This window comes from Castor canadensis, chromosome 5 (genome assembly GCF_047511655.1).
Source record: "Castor canadensis chromosome 5, mCasCan1.hap1v2, whole genome shotgun sequence".
NCBI classification, from domain to species: Eukaryota; Metazoa; Chordata; class Mammalia; order Rodentia; family Castoridae; genus Castor; species Castor canadensis.
This window is the reverse complement of record NC_133390.1, coordinates 96,092,114-96,113,857: the sequence shown is the minus strand read 5'-3', so window position 1 is coordinate 96,113,857 and position 21,744 is coordinate 96,092,114. Positions and strand designations below refer to the sequence as shown.

The 21,744-nt window shown below is 35.0% G+C and overlaps 1 protein-coding gene across 1 annotated transcript in view; it reads right to left on the bottom strand.

Moving 5' to 3' along the window:
- Window positions 1-21,744, bottom strand: part of Spata16 (spermatogenesis associated 16) — a 199,061-nt gene that overhangs the window by 145,439 nt on the left and 31,878 nt on the right. Inside the window, exon 2 of the mRNA XM_074072391.1 lies at window positions 1,520-1,665. Within this exon, the coding sequence (XP_073928492.1) occupies window positions 1,520-1,665 (146 nt within the window). The remainder of the gene's footprint in view (window positions 1-1,519; window positions 1,666-21,744) is intronic.

The following is a 21,744-nucleotide window of genomic DNA, read 5'->3' as shown; positions in this document are numbered from 1 at the left end:
CATTTGAAACACTTTTTATTATTAAATATGATCCAAACCCCATCAACACATTCTAGTATAGGGATGTATTTTCATTAAAATGTAGACCATTTTAGCCCTATTGATGTGTGATGAAAGCTATGGAGGAGGTGACATGTAAGTACTTTCAGTGCATCTCAATTTACTATGGTTTACCTGTGCTAGTCTCAATTTTGACTGGCTTTCCCATCGTGCTCCCAAGGTACCAAAGTAGGCCAAACATTGCAATATTTTTGACATACTGAAATACATGATATTCTTCCAATATTGCCTGTTTCAAATGAAAATAGAACAAAATTCTTTGACAGGCCATGTATCCTGATAATGGACTGGAGATATGGTTATGTAAAATGTTTCTATATATCTTATAGAAGGCAGAATTTTCTTTTGGTGTCAAAGAGAATCTGCCTTTATATTCTGCTGTTTACTTATGCAGGAGAATTTCTTTCAAGCAGGTTATCTTGTGAATTTCAAAGTGTTTTTGTTTGCATGTTCTTGATGTTAAGTCAAGCCCACTCTAATGGATGGGTAGAACTTTTACATCCTAGTCCATATGGGTTTGTAAATGACTTTTACCATGTTGACACTGGGTTTTAGTATAACTGACAATTATGTTTCCCAGTGGCTATTAACAAAGCAGGTATTAGGTTTTCATATTCATATTAGTTTTTCCATTTGTATTCAAAGGAAGCTTAAGGATGTGAGACTAGAAAATGGGCAAGACTATAGGTAAATTGCACTAAGGCAGGCAGAGAGGAATAGAGGCATCATAATTTGAAGGAATGGGATAGGTGATACAACATAATCAACTTATTTTTGCTGCAAAATAAAATTGATTATTGTCCATGAGAGTAAGACCTTAGAAAATAAGACACAGGGGAGATATATTTTTATAGAAGAAAAAGATAGACTAGATAACCCTGGGAATTCTAGGAAGTCACATGGTAACAATGATGCAGAACTCTCAAAGACATAAATATGAAAAGAAATCTTTTCAGACAGATGAAAAGTATTTGAGACCCTTGGAAGGCTGTCCAAAGGATGCTAGCATCCTCTGAATCAGCTATGCTATCATCAAATAAGCCACAAACTTTCAAATATTGGCTCATGCTTCTCAGTCAGAATTTCCTCTACCACACCCTATCTCTTCGGCAATTCTGAAACTCTTCTTACCCTTCAGTAGCACTTCCCTTACACACTTTGTTCTTTCCCTCCTTTTTTCCTGAAGCAATTTGTACTGTTGTTGCCTGTCTTTACTTTGCCCTGTACTATGAAAAGCTGCTATGTGTCTGTTTCTTCCGTTAGGTTTTGAGAGCCCCTTTGCTGTCTCCATAATTTGTCTAGCTTTACAAAAACCAAGTAGAGCATAAAGGGTTTTTGTTGTTGTTGTTATTTCATCTTTAATTTGAAATGAAATGTAAGGTGATCAGACAAACTTGGATAAAGTACCCTCTGCTTGAGTGAGTAGTACTTACTTGTGGGTATCAGCATTTTATTTTACCTGTGTGCATGATTCAGGGCAAGGTCAGGCTTCCTCATTCGTAGGTAGCAGGTGACAAGCTTTGTCTCAATGAAACTCGCCACACTTGCTATATCTTCAGCAGGTGCTTCAAAGGGTTTTCCTAGAGCTGCTCCTTTGCTGCAAAGCTTAAAAAAATAATACTTTCAGTCTCCTTATAATATTGCCACACAATCTGTCTTTTAAATAAGAAAAACATACATAAGTACATACACTTTTTCAGAATAAGCAAAACACTAATATTTTGATTTTTAAGTTCCTGTTCACTGTTATGTGACTGTAGTATAAAATAAGTGACACATTTACTATAAAATGCTTCCTATAATATATTTTAAAGGTATGATAGATTTTAAAGGAGTGCCATTTGCTAGGAATGTCTGTTTTAAAAATAAAGCACATAATAAGCAAAGATATTAACAGAAAAGTAGCCATAAATCATATTAAATACCAGTGCTTTTATGAAAACCCAGCTGAACAACGATCTAGCACACTATCCAGTTTGATTTAATATAATAAGGGGTATCGGAAGTAAACTCCTAGGAGCCATTAGCATGATCGGTGATTAATCTGAGTCTGAATCATATTCTCTAAGATGTTATTGAAAGAAAAGAAGTGAGAATTTATTAGGATTTATTGGCAAAGGCCACAGTATCTGAAAAACATGGCAAGAATGTGGAATTCTTAATAAAAATTCCAGGAACGCCATGGTTTCTGGGCAACATAGATAAACTGCAGAGGAAGAAAATAATTAATTCTGGGGAGACTCTTGAACATTAAAAAGTGTCAATAATGAGACAAGAGTGGATCAGCATTCTCCCCTTCCACCCTCAGAGTTTTCTGCTGTGCCTTGGAATTAAGGCTGAAAGGACTTCAGTTCATGGCTGTATTCAGGATAACCTGCTTTCTTGCTCATTTACCACCTCTTTGTACCTATGCTGGGAGATGCTCTCACCAGAAATAGTACTATTTGAACTTAATACTTATGCACATACTTTGATATAAAATTTCTTGTGTTCTACATCGTTTGTTTATATAGTTTAAAATAATTTTTCTTTTATAGATTAAGTTTTGAGACTTGGCTTCATAGTTACATGAAGCCACTTTTAAAATACAGTTTGGGTATTTGGTAGTGGCTATCTTTTACCAAAAATGTATTTTCCTTTTTAGTTTTATTCAAAAAATATAGGCAGAAACAGAATCTAGAATTCAGATGTTCAAAATCTCTAGTTAAAATTAGTAGTTGCCTGGCGCTATTATCTTTGAATAACCTGTCAATTCTGTAACTATTATTTATTGTTTTCAAAACTTTCTCCAGTTTGATAGGTACAAGATATTACTTAATTCAGTAAATAAATATTTATTGAGCATCTACTTCTGTAAAGTAAAAGTTTTTGCCTTCATATTTTAATGAGTTAATTAGGTCTTTAAAATAAATAAATTTTTTAGTTGCATATAAATACCTGTTTGCTATTCCGTGCATGCTTCCTTTGGCATGTTAATATTTTTCTTATTAATTTTAATAGCTATTTAAATATATAAACTATTATCCTTTTTCTGGTAACAACTCTGTGTGCACAACTAAATGTAGGGGGTTTACCCCCAAATTATCTCTCAGAAAAGTGTCAACTTTTATTCATGATTTCATAATGGCTCTAGAAAACACATGATTTCTCTCTGAATTATTTGAAGAAAAGAAAATCAAAGACTGTTTGTAGAAGATCCCATGGGGATGACCCCAGTCAAGGTTAAGTTTGCATGCTTCATGAGATTACTTGATGCGATTGGTAATAAGAAAGTGAAAACATTTAACACTGATTTGGAAACCATCCCCAAGGGGCTGACTTCAGAAATGTCAACATGGTAGTAAACAGAGCTTAAGATAGAATTTTAGAAGACATTACAGTTGTACATGTCAGTTGAGACAGCATCTTCTCTCTTCTACCAATATGATCCCACAGGACCCAGAATTTTGAAGTAGAAAATGTTTTTTGAAACAGAATTTTGCAAGTTGAAAGCAATGGAAAAATTGCATTTTACGTAGTTTTAGTCACTATCTCTTAGTACTAAAATTGTAGACTTCGTCAACTTTACTATTAAATCAAATCAGTGTTTTCTCTCTCCCCTCCAAGCAAAATAAAATCTTAAACAAAAAGAACACATTGTATGTGTGTCTGTCCTCTCCTGTCCATGTCATTCTCTGATTCAATGGTGTGTACAAGCACTTTTGTGGAATGGATGTGTAGGCATCCAGAGAGGAGTCAGGGAGTATCTCCCAAGAGGACATTCAGATCCTTCATAGCAAGAGGACACTGACCTTCAGACTTCACAATATTAAAGACTTTGCAGCCATTGGCGGGCGCTTTGAATGTGACGAGAGCGTGGCGATGGCCGCCCCGCAGGCGCCCAAATGGCTCTTGGGACGCTGAGCGTCGGGCACTGCGGGGGGTCGCGGGGAGCTGCCTCCTGTGGACTCCGGACTTCGCGCTCCTGGGGCTCAGATCCATTTTATTTAAAGTACACAGAAATGAAAAGAAAGGTAGTGAATGCTGGCAAGCTAAGATTGAGTCCTAACGAGGAAGCCTGCATTTTGAAGGAAGATTATGAAAGAAGACGAAAACTAAGATTGCTATAGGTTCAAGAACAAGAAAGGGACATTGCTTTACAATATTAAAGACTTTGTCAATGAACACTGAGAAAGAGAGAAGAATAAATGTCTGATCTCCTAATACCTGCAATAGTTTCTACTCTTATGAAATTCAAGGCTGGAAAAAAAATAAAAATGATCAATCTTAACAGACAGATGAGAATACTTCAATGAACCAAACTTTAAGACAGCAGGGAAAGACAAGATAATTTTTCAATTCATATTATAATGGGAAAATAGCCTGCTTGGTAGGTTTTATATGTATTTGTCATAATCTTACATTAGCAATCAAGTATTGTAAGACTGAGAACTCTACTGATTTTATCGAAGATTGCTTTAGTTGCTATTTTCCAAAGTAGAACATCTTTGAAATAAGCTTTGCAATAAGACAAACTGCTATAAACTGTGTGGAAGTTAAAAGCAGAATTGCAGGTCCATACAGAGATAACACTGGCATCGGGATCTTGAAAAACATTACAGATATTTAACTGAATTTAAAACTTTCCATGAAGTCATTTTTACAGAATGAGACGTTAATTGTTCAGAAGATGAAGGACTTTAATGTGCTGTGCATTGGTTTGAATTTAGGGAGGACGACTGTGTTCAACTCATGTTTGCCTAAAATTATACTCTTGACACCTTTGTTGAAATAAGTCATGGAGCTAAGGGAATAGAAACTTTTATACCACCTAAAATTGAATATCAGCAAGTAGACTTTGAATTAGGAGAAAACAATATTAGGTGTTAATTTTATTCCAATGGGAGCCTTAACTATTTTTGAATAAAGTATAGACAAATTAAAGCCTAACATTTCAGGTATGATGCAGCTGAAACTCTTGATACAGTTGTTGTTTTAATGAAAAGCTAGGTATTAAAATACGATTTCAAGTAGTACATTAGAATCATAAACTTAAATTTTACTAAGAAGGTACACATTTTACAAAAATATTTGATAATTCTCTGGAAAAAGTTAAGATAATTATACTTTGCAGTTATAAAACATTTTTCTTAGGTTCTTCACAGTTTTTCTAAGCAACAAATACCAAATCTATTTTTAGAAAGTGTGCACAAAGAAGTTTTAAGGTTTGCTCAAAAACAGATAAAAAATAACATAAAGCACAATAATAGCAGAAAATAAATTCCTAAAAATGTTAGGTCCTAGAAATATTACCACATATTCCACTTTAATGGTGGTCATTTTTAGCAAGATTTATTTTGCTAATAAGTTCTCTCTCATTAAAAGATTACATGACAAGTGGTTTTCCACGATGTTTCCAGGGCAGTGCTTTGAGCAATCTCTGAAGATTTAGGAGATAACAATACATTTTGAAAAACATGGTATTATTTGAGTCATCAAATATCTACAAATACAGACATATCTTATCATCAATCAGTAATTTTTGTTTTTATATTGTTTTTGAGGAATTATCCATACCCTACCCTATATATAATTGCTGCTAATATTTTTCCTTTGGTGGTATTGGGGTTAGAACTCAAGACTTCACACTTGCGAAGCAGGTGCTCTACAGCTTGAGCCATACCTCCAGTCCTGCCATTAATTTTTGACATATTTCTATGCATTTTATGTGTCTTATATCAAAATAAAGGATATACTATATATACATAATTTTACTTTTCTTGTATTCTTTGCTTTCTCTATTTTTAATTGAAAACTTAGAATATGTTAATTAAAACAAGACTTCATGTTATGCTCTCGTTAAGGATTTCAATATTCCCTCTTCAGCAAATGACAGAAATACTAAGTCAGCAAAGATACTAAAACATAAGTCAGGAAAGGTATGGATCTGAACAACTCATTCTACCAACACGATGTAACACACACAGTCACACACACTCTTGTATAAAACATTCCCCCAGAGACAGCAGATGAATGTTTTCCTCACGTGCCTATAGAAAAGTTGCTCTGGGCCATAGAACAAAGGACAGCAAGCTGAAAAAATTAAAGCCATTCTGAGCATAACGGAATGAAAACTCAAAAGTAAAAAAGTCCCCAAATAATCCAATTCGAAGGCGAGGAAAATACACAAATAAGTATTTCACCAAAAAGGCTACGCAGATGGCAAACAGCACATAAAAAGATGTTTGGCATCATTAATCATTACAGAAATGCAAATTAAAAATACAGTGAGATATCACTGAATGCCTATCAGAAGAGCTAAAATAAAAAAAGATAGTGGCTAAAATGAAGACAAAATAGTGACACCAGAAGCTGAGACCATCGAGAACATGGGTCCTTCGCATTGTCGGTAGGAATTTAACATGGTCCTCACCTTCTTAAGAAGCTGAGCCTGCCGCTCTTGTGCACTCCTAGACATATATCCCAGAGAAATGAATATTCATCTTCCCAAAACAAACATGCAAATGTGTATGGAAACTCAGTATAAAACAGCCTCAGATTGGATTCAGTTGGTGAATGATTAAACTGTGGTACGTTAATCCAATGGAATACCCATCAGCACTAAGAAGGAACAGACCAGTGGTGAATGCCATGACTCCAAAGACTCTCCAGGAAACAGGCCAAGTGTGAAGAAACCCAGTCCTCAAAGGCTACATGCTGCGTGGTTACATAACAAAACTACAGGAAGGCAACAGATTTGTGTTTGGCAGGGTTTGAGACTGGATGGCATTGTGGTTTTAAGAAGTGAAAGGAAGGATTTTTTGAAGTGATAGAACTCTGGTGAATCTTAATTTGGTGGGTGGATATGCATATTTACACATGATAGAAATCACACAAAAATAATGTACAGAGGTGCAAGTAAAACTGGAGAAATTTTAGGGTTTGTAGATTGCATCAATGGTAATATTCGAGTTGTGAAGCTATACCAATATTTACAAGATGGTGCCCCAGGAGAAACTGCATAAACAGCACATGAGATCTCTGTGTATTACAATTGCCTGGGAGCCTATAATTAGCTCCCAGTAAATTTTCACTCATGTATAAAAATGGGAAAATGAGAACTGTTGAAACTATTCTAAGAATGGGGGAAAGGGAAAAAGGGAAAATGATGGGAGGGGGTGAATTTAACTAACATATATTGTAGGCACTTTTGTAGATGTCACAGTGGACTCCCAGTACAATGGTTATATGATAATAAAAAAATTAATAAAATTAAGATTTAGATGATTTTCATTTTATCCCTTGCTTACTTTTGTCTTTAGAGTAACTGTAATTATACTTATCTGGGTTTTTGGATGGTAAATGATATATGAGGGAAACAGTTTGCATAAGGATTTTCCCTGTCAGTTATTACCTATAGTAAGATAGCAACTCAAAATGAAATTTACTCTGAAATTTCTTACACAACCCACTAAGAAAGAATGTTTACATCCCTCCACATTGTCAGTGTTAAGGTATGTTATTTTAAAACACTTACTATGAGATAAGAGTTGTGTTCAGGTATATTCACAGAGATCAAGTAGCAAATCCTTTTGCATAAAATTTGATCCTTTTGCTCTTTTTGGTCTTTTTGTTTTTGTTACTCATCTTTCAGCTTGCTAGCATCTACTTTCATATAACTTTTTCACAAAGAGCATATGTGGATAGTAACTTTTTTGAGCTCATGAATAGCTGAGAAAGTCTTTTTGCTGACATGTAAGTGAATGTGGTTGAGTATGCATTTCTTCAGACATAATCATTTTCACTGCAAATTCACAGTTCTCCATGTACTTATGACACAGAGAAAAAATGTATTTTCATGAACCCATATATAATTTAAAGTAATATCCTATGTTGACATTTATTCCTTGTCCTCAAGTGTGTAGTAGATTTTTCTTCTTGTAATCTAAAATTATTGCTACCATGGGTCTAGATATATTCTGTTTACATATGCTACCTGGAAAAAGGTAACTTTTTTTTTTTTTTGTCTAAGCTTCTCAGTAGGTCTGTGTCCAACCCTTCCCCTCTCCAAGACTGCCTCTTGTGGCCATTTCTCACCCACACACTGTGGCTGGATGTCTCCAGGTTTTCTGACTTGTGATTATTCCTTGTTTCAGGTCCCTAGAGTATCTCAGTCTCAAACATAGCCCTCTTCTCAATATTGCACTGCTACAGCTCTCCAACATGTGGGGAGCAACACGATGCTTTTTTTTCTCCAACACAGGCCTGACACACAGGAAGAGTCACTGTTATACCAAATCTCCACACTAGATTTAAGGCTTCTGGGAAATGTGGGTTTTTCCTGCAGTTAGTATTCCCAGTCTGTTGAAGGTAACTTCTTTTGTTTGCATATACATGTATTTTTTTCCAACTTAGAAACTTTTCTTCAGCTATATCATTGATTATAGGCTCCATTACACCTGCAGGATTTTCTTTCTTAAAATAATTCTTAAGTTGCATCTTTCATCTACAATTTTCATCTCTATTATGGTGTCTGATTTTTTTCACCTCTACATTTTAGAAAAGTGTTTCAAGGTTGTCTGCTATATCACTGGCTTTATTTTCATGATTAACTTTTTATTTAAGTAAAATAAATACTAGTGATAATAAATGCAGATATTAAAAACAATGATTAGCACATTACAGACAATGTTTTAAGTTCTGTACCTCTGTTACTTCTTTTAATAGTCACTATAGGAAGTATTACTGTCATGCTTATTTGACAGATGAGAAACTGAGGCTGGAGTCTGAGTCTTTAATCACAGCACTGCGGCTACACAGTGCCTTCCATCAATTACCAACCCACGATGACAACAGTGCAGAAGATGAGCAAGCATTTAGAAACACTGCAGTTCAAAAGAGAACTACATCTGTTTGATCTAAAATAAAAAATAAGCTTTATAGTTTATGTCTTATTTTTACTGCTCTTCTGAAATTCATTTTCACCATATTTAATAAAGTACAGGTCCACACCAGATTAGGCAAAAACAGAAGCAAACAGAATTAGTTCTTCACCAAAGATAAAGAATCTATTAAACCATTACAAATTTAGATAATTCAGAAATTATAAAGAAGAAAAAAGTTTATAATTGAATTAAAGCAGCAGTTGGATATTCGTGAGGACATAGCTATACATATCTATATGGTATCTATACATCTCTATCCGTCGCCTAACCAAAGTGGTACTATTACTCATGCTGTTATGTAACTTGCTTTGTTTGTTTGTTTCTATGAATATATCATGGACATTTCCATGTTAGTAAATAGGTACATATAGGTGTTTTAAATGTCTGCATGATATTTAAATTCCCCAATGAGAATTTTCTCAAAATCTCAATATCATAATATTTCCGATCCAGCCTCGCATGCATGCCTTTGCTTACATTTGGTTATTTCCAAATTGTTATGTTCTGTTATAATGCATTCTTACATGTTGGAATCGCTGAGTAAGGATTAAAAATCTAATCCAAAAAACCACACTTGAATACCTATCATGAAAGTGCTTTCCAGAAAAGATTTATGCTTTTACCAACAAGGCATTTAAGTTCTTGTTTCTCTGCTTCACCTACAGGAGGTTTTAACAATGTTTAAATCTTTTTATTGTTTCCTAAGCAGACAGGCAAAAGCGGTACCTCATCCTAACTTGATCTCTACACAGGAGCTCAACCACTCCTGTTTATTGGCTGTGTGTATTAGGAATGCTATTTGCTCATGATTTTTTTTTTTTTTCAGTACTTGGGTTTGAACTCAGGGCCTTGGCAGGCACTTTACTCAGCCAGCCTTTTTTTTGAGGGAGGGTTGGGTATTTTTTGAGACACAGTCTCATGAACTATTTCATGGGTTGGCTTCAAACCACGATCCTCTTGATCTCTGCCTACTGAGTAGCTAGAATTATAGGCATGAGCCACCGGCAACCGGATGCTTATGGATTTTATTAATTTTAAACTTAGACTGTTCTGATTTTTTGCTTCGTTTTGTTTTGGTGGTACTAGGGTTTAAACTCAGGACCTGGCGCTTACAAGGTAGGTGCTCTATCCCTTGAGCCATATGCCCAGCCTGATTGTTGAGATTTTTATTGACTTATCTTCATTTAGTAAATATGTAATGAAAATTTTTTTCCAAATAAATGTATTGTGAGTTATACTTATTGAGTCTGAGTATCCAGCTTATGCTTACTTTGTAAGGCAGACTGGAAAGATCATGATTTTCTCACTACTTGGGAACATTTTGAAATAGTTGAAAAAAAATCTGAGCTCAGCTCCCTTTCACCTACTTTGTTTTCTCCTTAATTATTGTTCTGCCAAGTTTTCAGTGTTTTGCATCCATTTTGTTAATTTTTGTTTTCCTACAAAATCATTAGTTTTATCCTGACTTTAGAATCTGTTATTAAGTGGAGAATGTTATATCCTTAGAATGTGTTAAATGCCTGTGTTCTGGTGGTGAACTCCATTTCTCATCCTCACAACTGTACAGTTTTGTTTATTCTGTTTATTTCTTATCTAGAATTTCCAGATTTGATTATTTGATCTTTTTGATGAGTATAAAACTCTTAATTTATTAATTCTCCTATCTTCTTGGTAATTCACTAATTTTGGCTTTACTTTGGCTTTGTTATTTTTTCTTCTTTTGCTTTCCTTAGGTTTTGGGGAGTTTTATTTAATTGTTTTACTAATGTCTTTGAATAGTTATTTCATTTATTTTAACTTTCTCTAATAAGTTTGTATGTTATTTAGGAAAAAATTCAGCTTTTATTTCTATCTCCTTTGTGACAGTGAGTTGAGAAAGTCTGGACTTATTATTCTTCAAAAACATTTCCACTTGCTTTCCTTAGTTACATGCAAGATTAGATCTGATGAGAACAAATTTGTCAGTTATCAGTATTCCAGTTCATTTACATTATCTGCTCAGTTCGTTTACATTTGTCTCTCACATTCTTACTAGATTTTTGGTTGTTAATTTCTATAAACTTAGTTATGGAATTTGCCATGTTCTGCATTTCTCATTCTACAGAATTGAACTCCTTCACAGAGCTGCCTTCAAGCCATGTGGCAATGTTTTACAGGGTACCGATGTTACAATTGTACAGAAGCCCATTGTTAAGGGACCTTTCTTTATTACAGAGGACAAAGGTCTACCTGAGAATGAAGCCAATGTAGAAGAAACAGTGAAAAATATAGAAGTGGCAAAGTCCAATGAAGAATCCTAAAGATGTTCTCTTGAAACAAAAATTTAAAAAATACTTTAAAAAAACCCTTTTGATTATTTTGAAAAAGTTATTGAGATAATAGAATGGGAGGAAATAATAAAAATTACAAAAAGTTAAAAATTAAGCTGCAGAACAAATTCTAAACCAGAAGCAATAAGCAAAGAATCAATATGAGATAAAATCAAATTAGAAATGTAGAGGGCAATCTCTAAAAAATTAAAGATCTTACAGACTCTACCACTAATGAGTTTTCATAATTCTCAAGACATTTTCACATGCATAATTGCATTTAAATTTTCAGTATCTCCACGAAGTAGATAAAACATATTATTTCTTCCGATTTATAGGTACTAAATAAAAAGCTGAGCTAAAAGGGTCTGGTGCTTTGCCCAGTCAGAATTGAGCTAGAATTGAGTTTTTAAATAGAAAGTTATATTTCCTCCAGAGAAGACTCATTGTATTAAATTATTCATTTTTTCTTCTTATCTTAGTATCTAGCACCTCTGTTAGAAATTCAGGAGACCTTCTCATTACAATGGTTGGTATGTTTCTTCTGGAAATATGGCTTCTGGATTCTACCTGATTATAATGCTTCTATGTCTTCACCACACAGAATCTTTTCAAAGGCCTGTCATCATGTAAGAAATTAATGTAAGCTAAATGTTTGCTAATAGGTTAGGAGAGAGGGTTCTTCTTCCTTCTTCTGCAGCTCACTTTGGTACCAGGAGACTTTACATAGAAAACTTTCTTTGTCAGGAAAATGGTAAGAGAAGAACATAAGCAAATGAAAAACTTCAACCTCCAGAGTTCAGTGATTTTTCTTTTACCACCTGGTCTTATGAACATCATAACTCAAGATGGGACATGCCAGTGCTCATCCATTTCCACCTTGGACATATTAACTGGATTAACATTTATACATAGATGTGGAGAAAGAGGTACTGTAGAATTAATAAAATACTATGGAGAGCCCCAGAAATGAGTTTTTGAGCAGAAAAGGAAGGCCCCATGTTTCTTAGTTGGATGTGCAATGAGAATAGATAAAAAGTTACCTTTTTTTTTCTGTGTTGAGGTTTGAAGGATCGAACCAGAGCCTCTTGCATGTGAAGACAAGAGCTCACCACTGAGCTACATTCCTAAACCCCAAATTTACTTTTTATCAGCTGTTCTTCCTTCAAGCTGTTCTTTATTTTTAAATCCCAGCTGGTGTCTGGTAGTCTTTGCAGTTATCCTGCTTTTTAAAAAATTCTCTCCATGTGGATTATTACATATGTTAGGATGAGAATTAGGTACAATAAGTAGTCTCCATCTTACCCTGCAAATCCTTGATGGGATCTTGGAAATTCCTTTTTAGACACCAAACTAAATGGCTAAGTCTGCAAAATCTTAGAACTACAGCTTTCTCTTTCAGTAAGTATCTTTCCATACTCCCTTAGTAGAGTAGGAAGATGCTCTAAATGTAGAATAACACCCGTTGGTTTTAAATTTTCTATCATTTTTATATGAAATAGAAACAAATCAAAGAGTTTATCACTTGTAACTTTCCATGTTGATGACACATAGATCTACTAAAGTGTCTCCCCAAGAGAGACTGAGTATACAGGTTAAGAGAAATATGTTCACACATCAGTGGACTTAAAAGGACCATCAGGGTTTCAGGAGCAATGCTTTTCAGCCACGTAGGCCAAGATGTGACCTCTATTAAATTTATGGGAAATGAGGTTACTCCCTAGGTGACAAGCTGTTGAATGACAGTAAAAAGTAATTAATCACTCCTACTCCTATTTGTTAAAATAGCTGTGCTTCAGCTTCTTTTTTTTCCTCAGGTAGACTTAAAATTGAGGTGTGGCCACAGTGGGTTCATTCCACTGTATTTCACCTTGATGTGACCAGTCAGTAATTTGCTTATTCTCTGAAGCATGTAGATGATACACATTAACCTTCAGGCTTTTTTTTAAAGGCATACCCCTAAATTCCAGCTATCTAATGTGCAAGGCACATTAAAGACATGACAAAGTGAGGTAAATTAATGCAATAAATCTTCCTTCTTTTATGCTTCTGCATTTTAACTCATAAAGTAGTGACTTTAAAATGAAGACAATGTTAGTAAGTATGCTTATTTAAGGTAATTATTTTCATTGTAAGGTAAATATATTATCTCATACAAACAAATCTTGTACAATAATTGCTATGACCATTTCATATCTATCTTAATCTTCATCACTATCTGTATAATCTCTATCTCTGTTTTATCACTGGACTACCATTAAGAATATAGTAAAATTTAGGATAAGCAGGAAAATAGGTCAACATCTATTGAGCAAACAGCTAATATACTTTTATCTACAATAATTGCTTAATTGCTGCAATCACCTATTTTATAGATGAAGTAGAGTTGATTAATTCATGTAGGATTGGAGATAAGGATCACATCATGGATAGGTGAGAAAAGAAGAGACATCGGAAGTGGTATGGAAAGAAAAGGACCACAGTTTTCGTCAAGAACAGAGGGGTCCCTGGCTGGGATCCAGTGAAGGCTTGGCTACTAACAGTGAGTAGGTTGGTGAGTTAATGGCTTTTATTACAGAACTACCAGGCCTCTAGGCCAGGAAGTTTGTGGAGTATTCCTTCTTTTCCTTTGCTGAAAAATAGCAAAATAAAAAGTAATATTTTGAGGAGCTTTAATCAGAATTGAGATTTTGTGAGACCCTTTGCCTATAAACTGCAGATCTATTGCTTTTTCAATTTATGTTCCTATTAATACATTTTTCCATACTTACTTAACAAAAATATACCAAAAATATGCCACAAGGGTCTATTTTCCTCAGAAATGTGGCAGTAATGATACTAAGACAAGCGAGATATCAAAAATTATATGCATTTGATAAAGCATAGCTTCCTAGAACTTAAGAATTAAAGAAACTTTAAAAAGCCAATAATCCACAAATCCAATGTCTTGCAATATACTCCTATATTCTCTTCCAGTTATCACAGACACCGATAGCAGTATTAATGATTTGGAGCAAACGCTCTATACAGCCATACACATGCACGTGCACACACACACACACACACACACACACCAGCAGCAGCAGCAGCAATATATTCATTAGGCAACAATTGCCATGAAAACACTGCAGAACAACTATGCCCAGCCTCACAGACTTACCCCAACACTTAGGCTTGACAATATACCTGCAAGTTGGCTAAGGTTGGCTGATCTAGTACATGTTCATTTGGGCTTGGCTCTATGATGATAGCTAAATCCAAGTAAACTAGGACTTGTAACTGCAGATGTGTGTTTTCCATGAAATATGGTCTCTCATATAAAAGACAGGAGTACAAGAGGATAAGACAACTGTACAAGCACATTTATAGCATTTCTCACATCAGGTCCACTAACAAACATCTCATTGGTCATGGGCAAGCTCAGAGTTAAAGCCTGAGAAGATGGCTGGGGGTGGATGTAAAGTGCTAGGGCTTGGCAGGGAAGGGAGTCATAAAGAATAGTGATAAATAACTTCATCTATACAAGCAGAGACATCTCTAAGGATTTGGCAAGAACAACCTCATCTCCATACTCTTGTATGAAAGCATTCTGTGTGGAATATGATACAATAAAAACCTGGGTCTTTACATCTATTGTTTTTTCTCTTCTTTTAGTACTACAGGTGTCTTTAGGACAGAAGCACTTCTGAAACTGTTCTACAGGATGTCAAGGAGTTGTAATATCAAAACAGTTTCTAAGATAAAATAAGCTAGTGATAAGCTTGTCTATAGGGCTACTAAAACTACTTAACATACTAATGCACTTTACAAATGTCTAAAAGAATAAGACATACAATATTTCACAAACTTATTTGACTATAGGATCCACTTACTGCAACAAACTCATTTTTTTTTTAAAAAGAGCATCTTGAGGGCTTAGAGTTTTGTGCAATTCATTTTGGGAAATGTTACCCTAAGGCAACTTCTATCTCTCTTACTTCTTAGTTCAAATGGGGCTGGCATCTGGTTAATACCCCAATTTTGAGATAGATGTTTCTAAAAAGAATTTGAGGAGAGGAAGAAGCAGGTTTAGTACATCTTAACATAAGGCAATGTAAGTATATACTCTATTTCAATTTATATGTTATGCTATCCATGTTACTTTTAATCCAGGCATGTCTCACTGACTTTTAAAATTCACTTTTTAAATATTTCTTAGGTAATCATGTGCATACTTAAAGAATACTAGAAATACAGGTTTGTGGTTACCAAGACATTTCAATTTCTAGTCCAAGAAAGAATGGAGTTTTGAGGTCATATAATCATGCTTTTACATCAGGTGTGATATAAAATATACACATACATCAGATGACTAATATAAAATTTTTAAAAAATCAGTAATACCTGTGGTTATTGTCCCTCTAAAAATGTGTGTTTAAATAACACCTCAATTCTATGCTATGGTGACTAACACATTTAAAAAATCCATGAGGGTAGGACAGATTTAGCTCAGTGGAAAATATTTTTTTACAACTAAAAATTTTTATGGAATGTTGTAAATCTGAAAAAATCATTTTGAACAGCTGAGATTTTATGGTCACTCAGGGATAATAAAAAGTTTGAAGAATATATTATATTATGTAGATGAGGGGACTATATTAGTCAATATTATGGCTTTTTAAAAAGTTTGATTTTAAAATCAGATAAGGGAAAGTCATTCACTAGTCTTTCAGGTAAAATGTCAGTGGGTTTCTGCTGATATAACCCCTCTCATAGCACTACCTCTAAAAGAAAGATTATGTGGTGACTACTGTGAACCTTGATCCCTCTCATATGGCCAGGCACTGCATGGTCCCCAGTTATAAAGGACAGCAAAGTTTTCAGGACCTGCAGAGAGTTGCTGAAGAGCAGCCAAACAGTTGGTTCTATATTATTAAAAATATGTGGGAGGAGATTTGACATCTGTATATAACATTTCTACATACATGATTGTATTTCCTCTTCACTGACACTCTAAGAGGCACACTGAGCAAGCTCTGATGCCCATTTTGTGGGTAATAAAACTAGATTTAGAAGGATCTGGTGATCTGTTCAAATCACACAGTTCATAAGTAATTGAGGAAGAAACTAAAAATTTCCTATTTCAAATTCAGTACTTTCCTCATTTCTTACTGAATATATTTTGTTCACAAAGTTTGTTTTCTGGTTCCACCTATAGGGAGCTTATAAGTTAGACTTCATTCTCTCTATGACTTTGAAAAACTATAGAAGAAGGTGAGAGTTTAGCAAAAAGTATTGATTCAAATTTCAATACTTTAACAGACAAGGAACACAAAAGCAACAACCTGAGAACCTGAACTCCTGAAAGGGAATTCAAAGCAAGACGTAGGAACCTGTGCAGAGAAAACTAAGTTTCTGTGGTACATGCAAGTCACTCCTCATTGTGAGGATGGAAACACTACATACTCGTGTATGAGCATTGAAAAATGAGACCTGTTGAAACTATCCCAAGAATGGGGTCAGGGGTGATATAGGAAAATGATGCAGGGGGTGAATTCAACTATGATGTACTCTAAGAACTTTTGTAAATGTCACAGTGTACCCCCAGTACAACAATAATATAATAAAAAGATGAAATTAAAAAAATCAAATACAACCTCTGAAGTTTCAGCATAAAAACCTGCATACTGTTTCTCAAAGCTGTGGTGACAGCACAGAAAGGAGAACTTTTGCTAGAGAACTAAGAGGATCCCAGGGAGTGTTAGAACAAGTGATAACTTACTTTCATGGCTCTTGGTCCAAGTGCACCTAGAAGACAACAATCATTTTCTCTTTCACCAATTGATACCCTCCTAAAAGCATCTCCTAAAGGCTCTGTGAAAACAGTTTCCATTTTTGAAAGTGATAGATTCACTTGGACATATAAAAGTGAGTTTTTGCCTAGCCTTGCTTAGAATGTACAGGTCTACATGGAAATACCACTTCCCATCTCCCATTTGCCCATCTGCTACTGACCAGCAGCAGACCCAGGAAAAAGGCATTAATGGACAAAAAACCCTCTACCTTGATATTCTGTGTAACCACATGTGAGAAAAGAAAACTCATGAAGACATGATAGTTTTACTACTTCTGTCCTGAATTATATGATAATATAAACTTAATTAAATGTTAATATTTTGTATAGTAATGACAATAGCAATTATTTACCAGATATTTACATATGACATGAATTATGTTCAACTTTCTACCATGTAAGATAGGTACTAATATTATTTTCATTTTGTAGATGATAAATCTTAGGTTTAGTGAGTTTAAATAAGTTCTTCAAGGTCACAAAGCAATAGTAAATAACTGAGATTGGATTCAAACTCACGCAACTCAGAGCCTGGAGAGCACGCTCTTGACCACAACATTCTTAAATACTGTGACATGCTCTAGTATTTAAATCCTTGATCCTACTGTACTGGTAATAGTACTGGCTACCAGACAGGAAATGTATATATCTATAGGAATTTGCTTGTTATCAGTTATGGCAAAGTAAAAAGGACAAACATATTGAGAAAAAAGATTTAAAAACATCATATTTTTTTAGTATGGGAAATTCCTTGGATAAAAATGTATCTGTTGGTTAAATATAGTCAAAAGACTGAACCAAAGAGCAACATTCATTGCTTCTGAGTTTAGTTGTTACCTTATCATACTTACTGTGGCTCAGACTTGAGTGATTCTAACCATGCAAAATCATCTCAACATTGGAAATAATATTCAAAATAGCACAGAGGCCAAGTGCCCAGAAAGGGCAGATAATATTATCAAATATTGCCTTCCCAATTGTAAGATTTGCACATTGTCTTAGTCTCTTTTTAGTGCCAAGAAGTGATATCAGAACAAGCTGAATGAATGAGAATTGGTTTTTCCCTAATTAGTATTGCAGATCGTCCTTCAGCTGCTTGTGATCTCTGATGCTATGTCACTTCCTAAAAACATCCAAAGAGCAGATTCAGGAGCCTTCCCATGGCCCAACTGTTATGAACATTTCCCACACTACTTTGGTGATAAAGAAAAGAAGAAAACAATTCTGCAGATGAGTAGAAAGAAATCGCCATGCATATGGTCACACTAATTACAAGGACTTGGCAAAGCCTGTAGTGTATAACCATTTTTGCAACCTCTTCTTGTGTGCTATACCTAAAAATATCTTTATCGTTAACGTCATCTGTCAAGTCACCCTGAAAGTGTTTTAGTTTGTTAAGGAATTTCTCTAGGTGCCTGAATTGATAAAATGACTCTCTGAAAAATGATACTGTCCAAAGACTGACAGTGTTGATATAGATAGGGCAGAAGTTCAGGTGCAATTCTCTATTTCTGTGAGTTTGACAAGTCACAAATATCTTATATGCAGTCCTCATTATGATTTGAAATCAATTCTGGTTTCAAGGAGTGCATGGTTGACACTATTATAGTGAACATAAATAAGAAAAAAACATATACAACATGAGCTCTTTGGTTAAAATAAGCAACAATAACAACAAACCAATACCCAACCCCATTCCAAAACACAAAATCCCACCATCATTGCTAAAATAGCAATTTTTTTCCTCTGTAGAAATTTACAAATATTGTTATTTCTTACATTTTTAATGCAGTAGTCTTACGGTTGCATGTGGTTTGTCCCCCCAAGGGTTCATGGGCTGAAGGCTTGGTCTCCAATATGGCAGTATTAGAGATGGTGGAATGTCTAAGAGACGAGGTTTAATGAAAGGTAGTTAGGTCATGGAGGGCATCACCCTCAGAAGGAATTAATTTTGGTTTCATAAATGAGTTATTTTTTGAAAGTACAAGTTTTATAAAGTAAGTCCCCCACCCATTTAACCTTTTTGCATGGGTCCGTTCTGCTGTTTCTCTACACTATTGTGCCTTGGCCTAGGGGTTCCTCACCAGAAGAGGAACAGATGAAGCTGCTCAACCTTGGAACTTCAGCCTCCAAATCTATAAGTTAAATAAACTTCTTTTATAAGTGCCCAGCTTTGGGTATCTTATTAAAGGAACAGAAAATCAACTCATGTTAGTGTGGAAGTGAAGGTAACATCTTTATAAAATTTTCACATGAATTTATTCTCACTCCTCTTTGCAAGATTTTAGTCTGGCAACTTTATCTTTTATTTATATCTAAGTAAATCTATTCCAAACCACTTAGTACTCAGAGTGTACTAAAATAATTAGTATGCACTGATTTCCCAGTTAGTACATATTGAAGTTTTAACTCCCGATCAATGACACAAAAATGTAAACTAAAATCACTCTCATTTTCTTCATTAGCATATCAATAAAAGAATGAGACAAAATTTTTCTACCCAGTGCATGGGTGGCAAAATGTTAATCAATTTACTGAGGAAAAGTATTCCCCAAATGCTATTTTACTGGTTCTTTATTTTTTCAAATGTGAGATTATCAGTGAGGGAATCTGTAAAGGAAAACAAGCTTGATGGTTATCTTAAGTGAAAAAAACTGTAATTTTTTTTTCAAAAATCAGACAACAGGTAGGCTAAACAGGTCCTGTCTGGAGCATTGGTACCAGTTGGAGGAGGGAGAATATAATGGAAGGGTGTAGGATGGTGAATATGGTGGAAATATTCCATACACGTGCATACAGATGGAAAAATGAGACATGTTGAAACTATTCCAGGAATGGGGGTAGGGAAGGATAAAGGAGAATGATACGGGGGGGCGAGTTCAACTATGGTATATTGTAAGAAATTTTGTAACTGTGACAATGTACCCTGAGTACAACGATAATTAAATAAATAAATAAAAAGAAAACAAGCATGATGGGATAAGCTCTGCAATAGGGTTTTCAGAGTTAGCAAATAGTGCTTAGTAAAAGGAGAATTTTAGATAAGTAATTACTTAGCGTAAGTATGTGCCATATCATATCCTAAAACACCAACAATGTTTACCTCTAGGTCACAGAATTATTTATGATTTTATTTTTCTTCTACTTGATTTATGCTCAGTGTATGGGATATATGAGACTTGACTTTCTAGAACAGAAGTCTGGGAAGGGACAGACCACATGCCTTACATTTTGGCACTGACTGAAAGTAAGAGACTTCTTCCTTTATCACAATCCACTGACATGCTCTCCGGAAGAGAGGAATCATAAAGAGTGGAGAAATGCCTTAGAGGACCCAGTAGTTAGGGACTAGGCAAAGTCTGGATAGAGTCAGAAAGCAGGCAAGAGCTAAATGTAGTATTCTTCCAAGAGGTGGAGGAACCAGAAGTGGGTTTCTCATGTTGAAACTCTAGAATGCGAAGTGGAGCCATCTCTGTGTCCTATGCCTGTCATTTAGCTGTTCTTCCTGAGACTTGACATGCGGTGTAACGGAGGGAAGTAATGGGGATGGGCAGAAAAGAAGTGATGGGGGAAAGGCAAAGTGAAGACCAGGGAAGACATACAGGGAAGCCACTGCGGAGAATTTGATGGAAAACAGTCACCTCAGAGCTCATTTTGCTTTCAAAATTATATTTAATGACTAATGGAAGAATCAGTTTTAGACATTTTCTGATCTTGCCAAGGTTTTGAGTTTAAGTGAACAGAGGTGCCACTAAACAAATTCTGAATGAATTCCTTGATTTACATACTTATAAAGTGTAGGGAGGACCAAAAGCAAAGGCACACATCTGAAAGCCCTGCATTCTACTTAACGTAGCAGAGCTATGCATAAATATGTTGATATCCAAAACATTATCATGAGTCCTAAATTGTGGGGGAAAAAAGGGTAATATCTTAAACAAGCCTGGAATGAAATACTTTTTCTGAAAATGTACTGTGAGAGCAGGCAGCATCCCAGACCTCAAGTGTTCTATTGTGAAATTTGAGAGGGAGCCAGAAAGCAATGCTTTATGAAACTCCTGTTTCATAAAGATGACTTGTCATTCCCTGTTCTTTGTTTAATAAAACACTTTGAACCCTAATGTCAAAGTATCAAAATCTTACCTGGGAATTTAGAGAGAGAGAGAGAGAAAGAGAAAAGATTCTGCACACATAGTACCTAACAGATGCCTGGCAGTGACCAGGCAAACAACTTTAAAATAGATGTGTATTCTTACTCAAATTAAAAATGCCACATAACTTGTTTATATTAGATTAACTGCTTGTTCGTCATAGTAAGCCGGACCAAAATTTCTACCACCACTCTCTTTTGTATGTAAGTTTTTGTTTATATGTTAATACTGGAGGGTGTGAGGAAATCTAGTTGCCTCCAGCTGATCTAGATTAATAACTGAGACACAGGAACTGTTTGGGAGAATAATGAGTTGCTTCTTGGTCTAAACACCCTCCCAGAGATGGTCGAGTGGCTCAAGCAATAGAGCGCCTGCTTAAACACCCGTTCCCAGCAGTGGTTGACCAAACAAATACAAAATCATAATGATCAAAATGGAGGCTCCCATGGAATCTTGAAAGAAGAAAA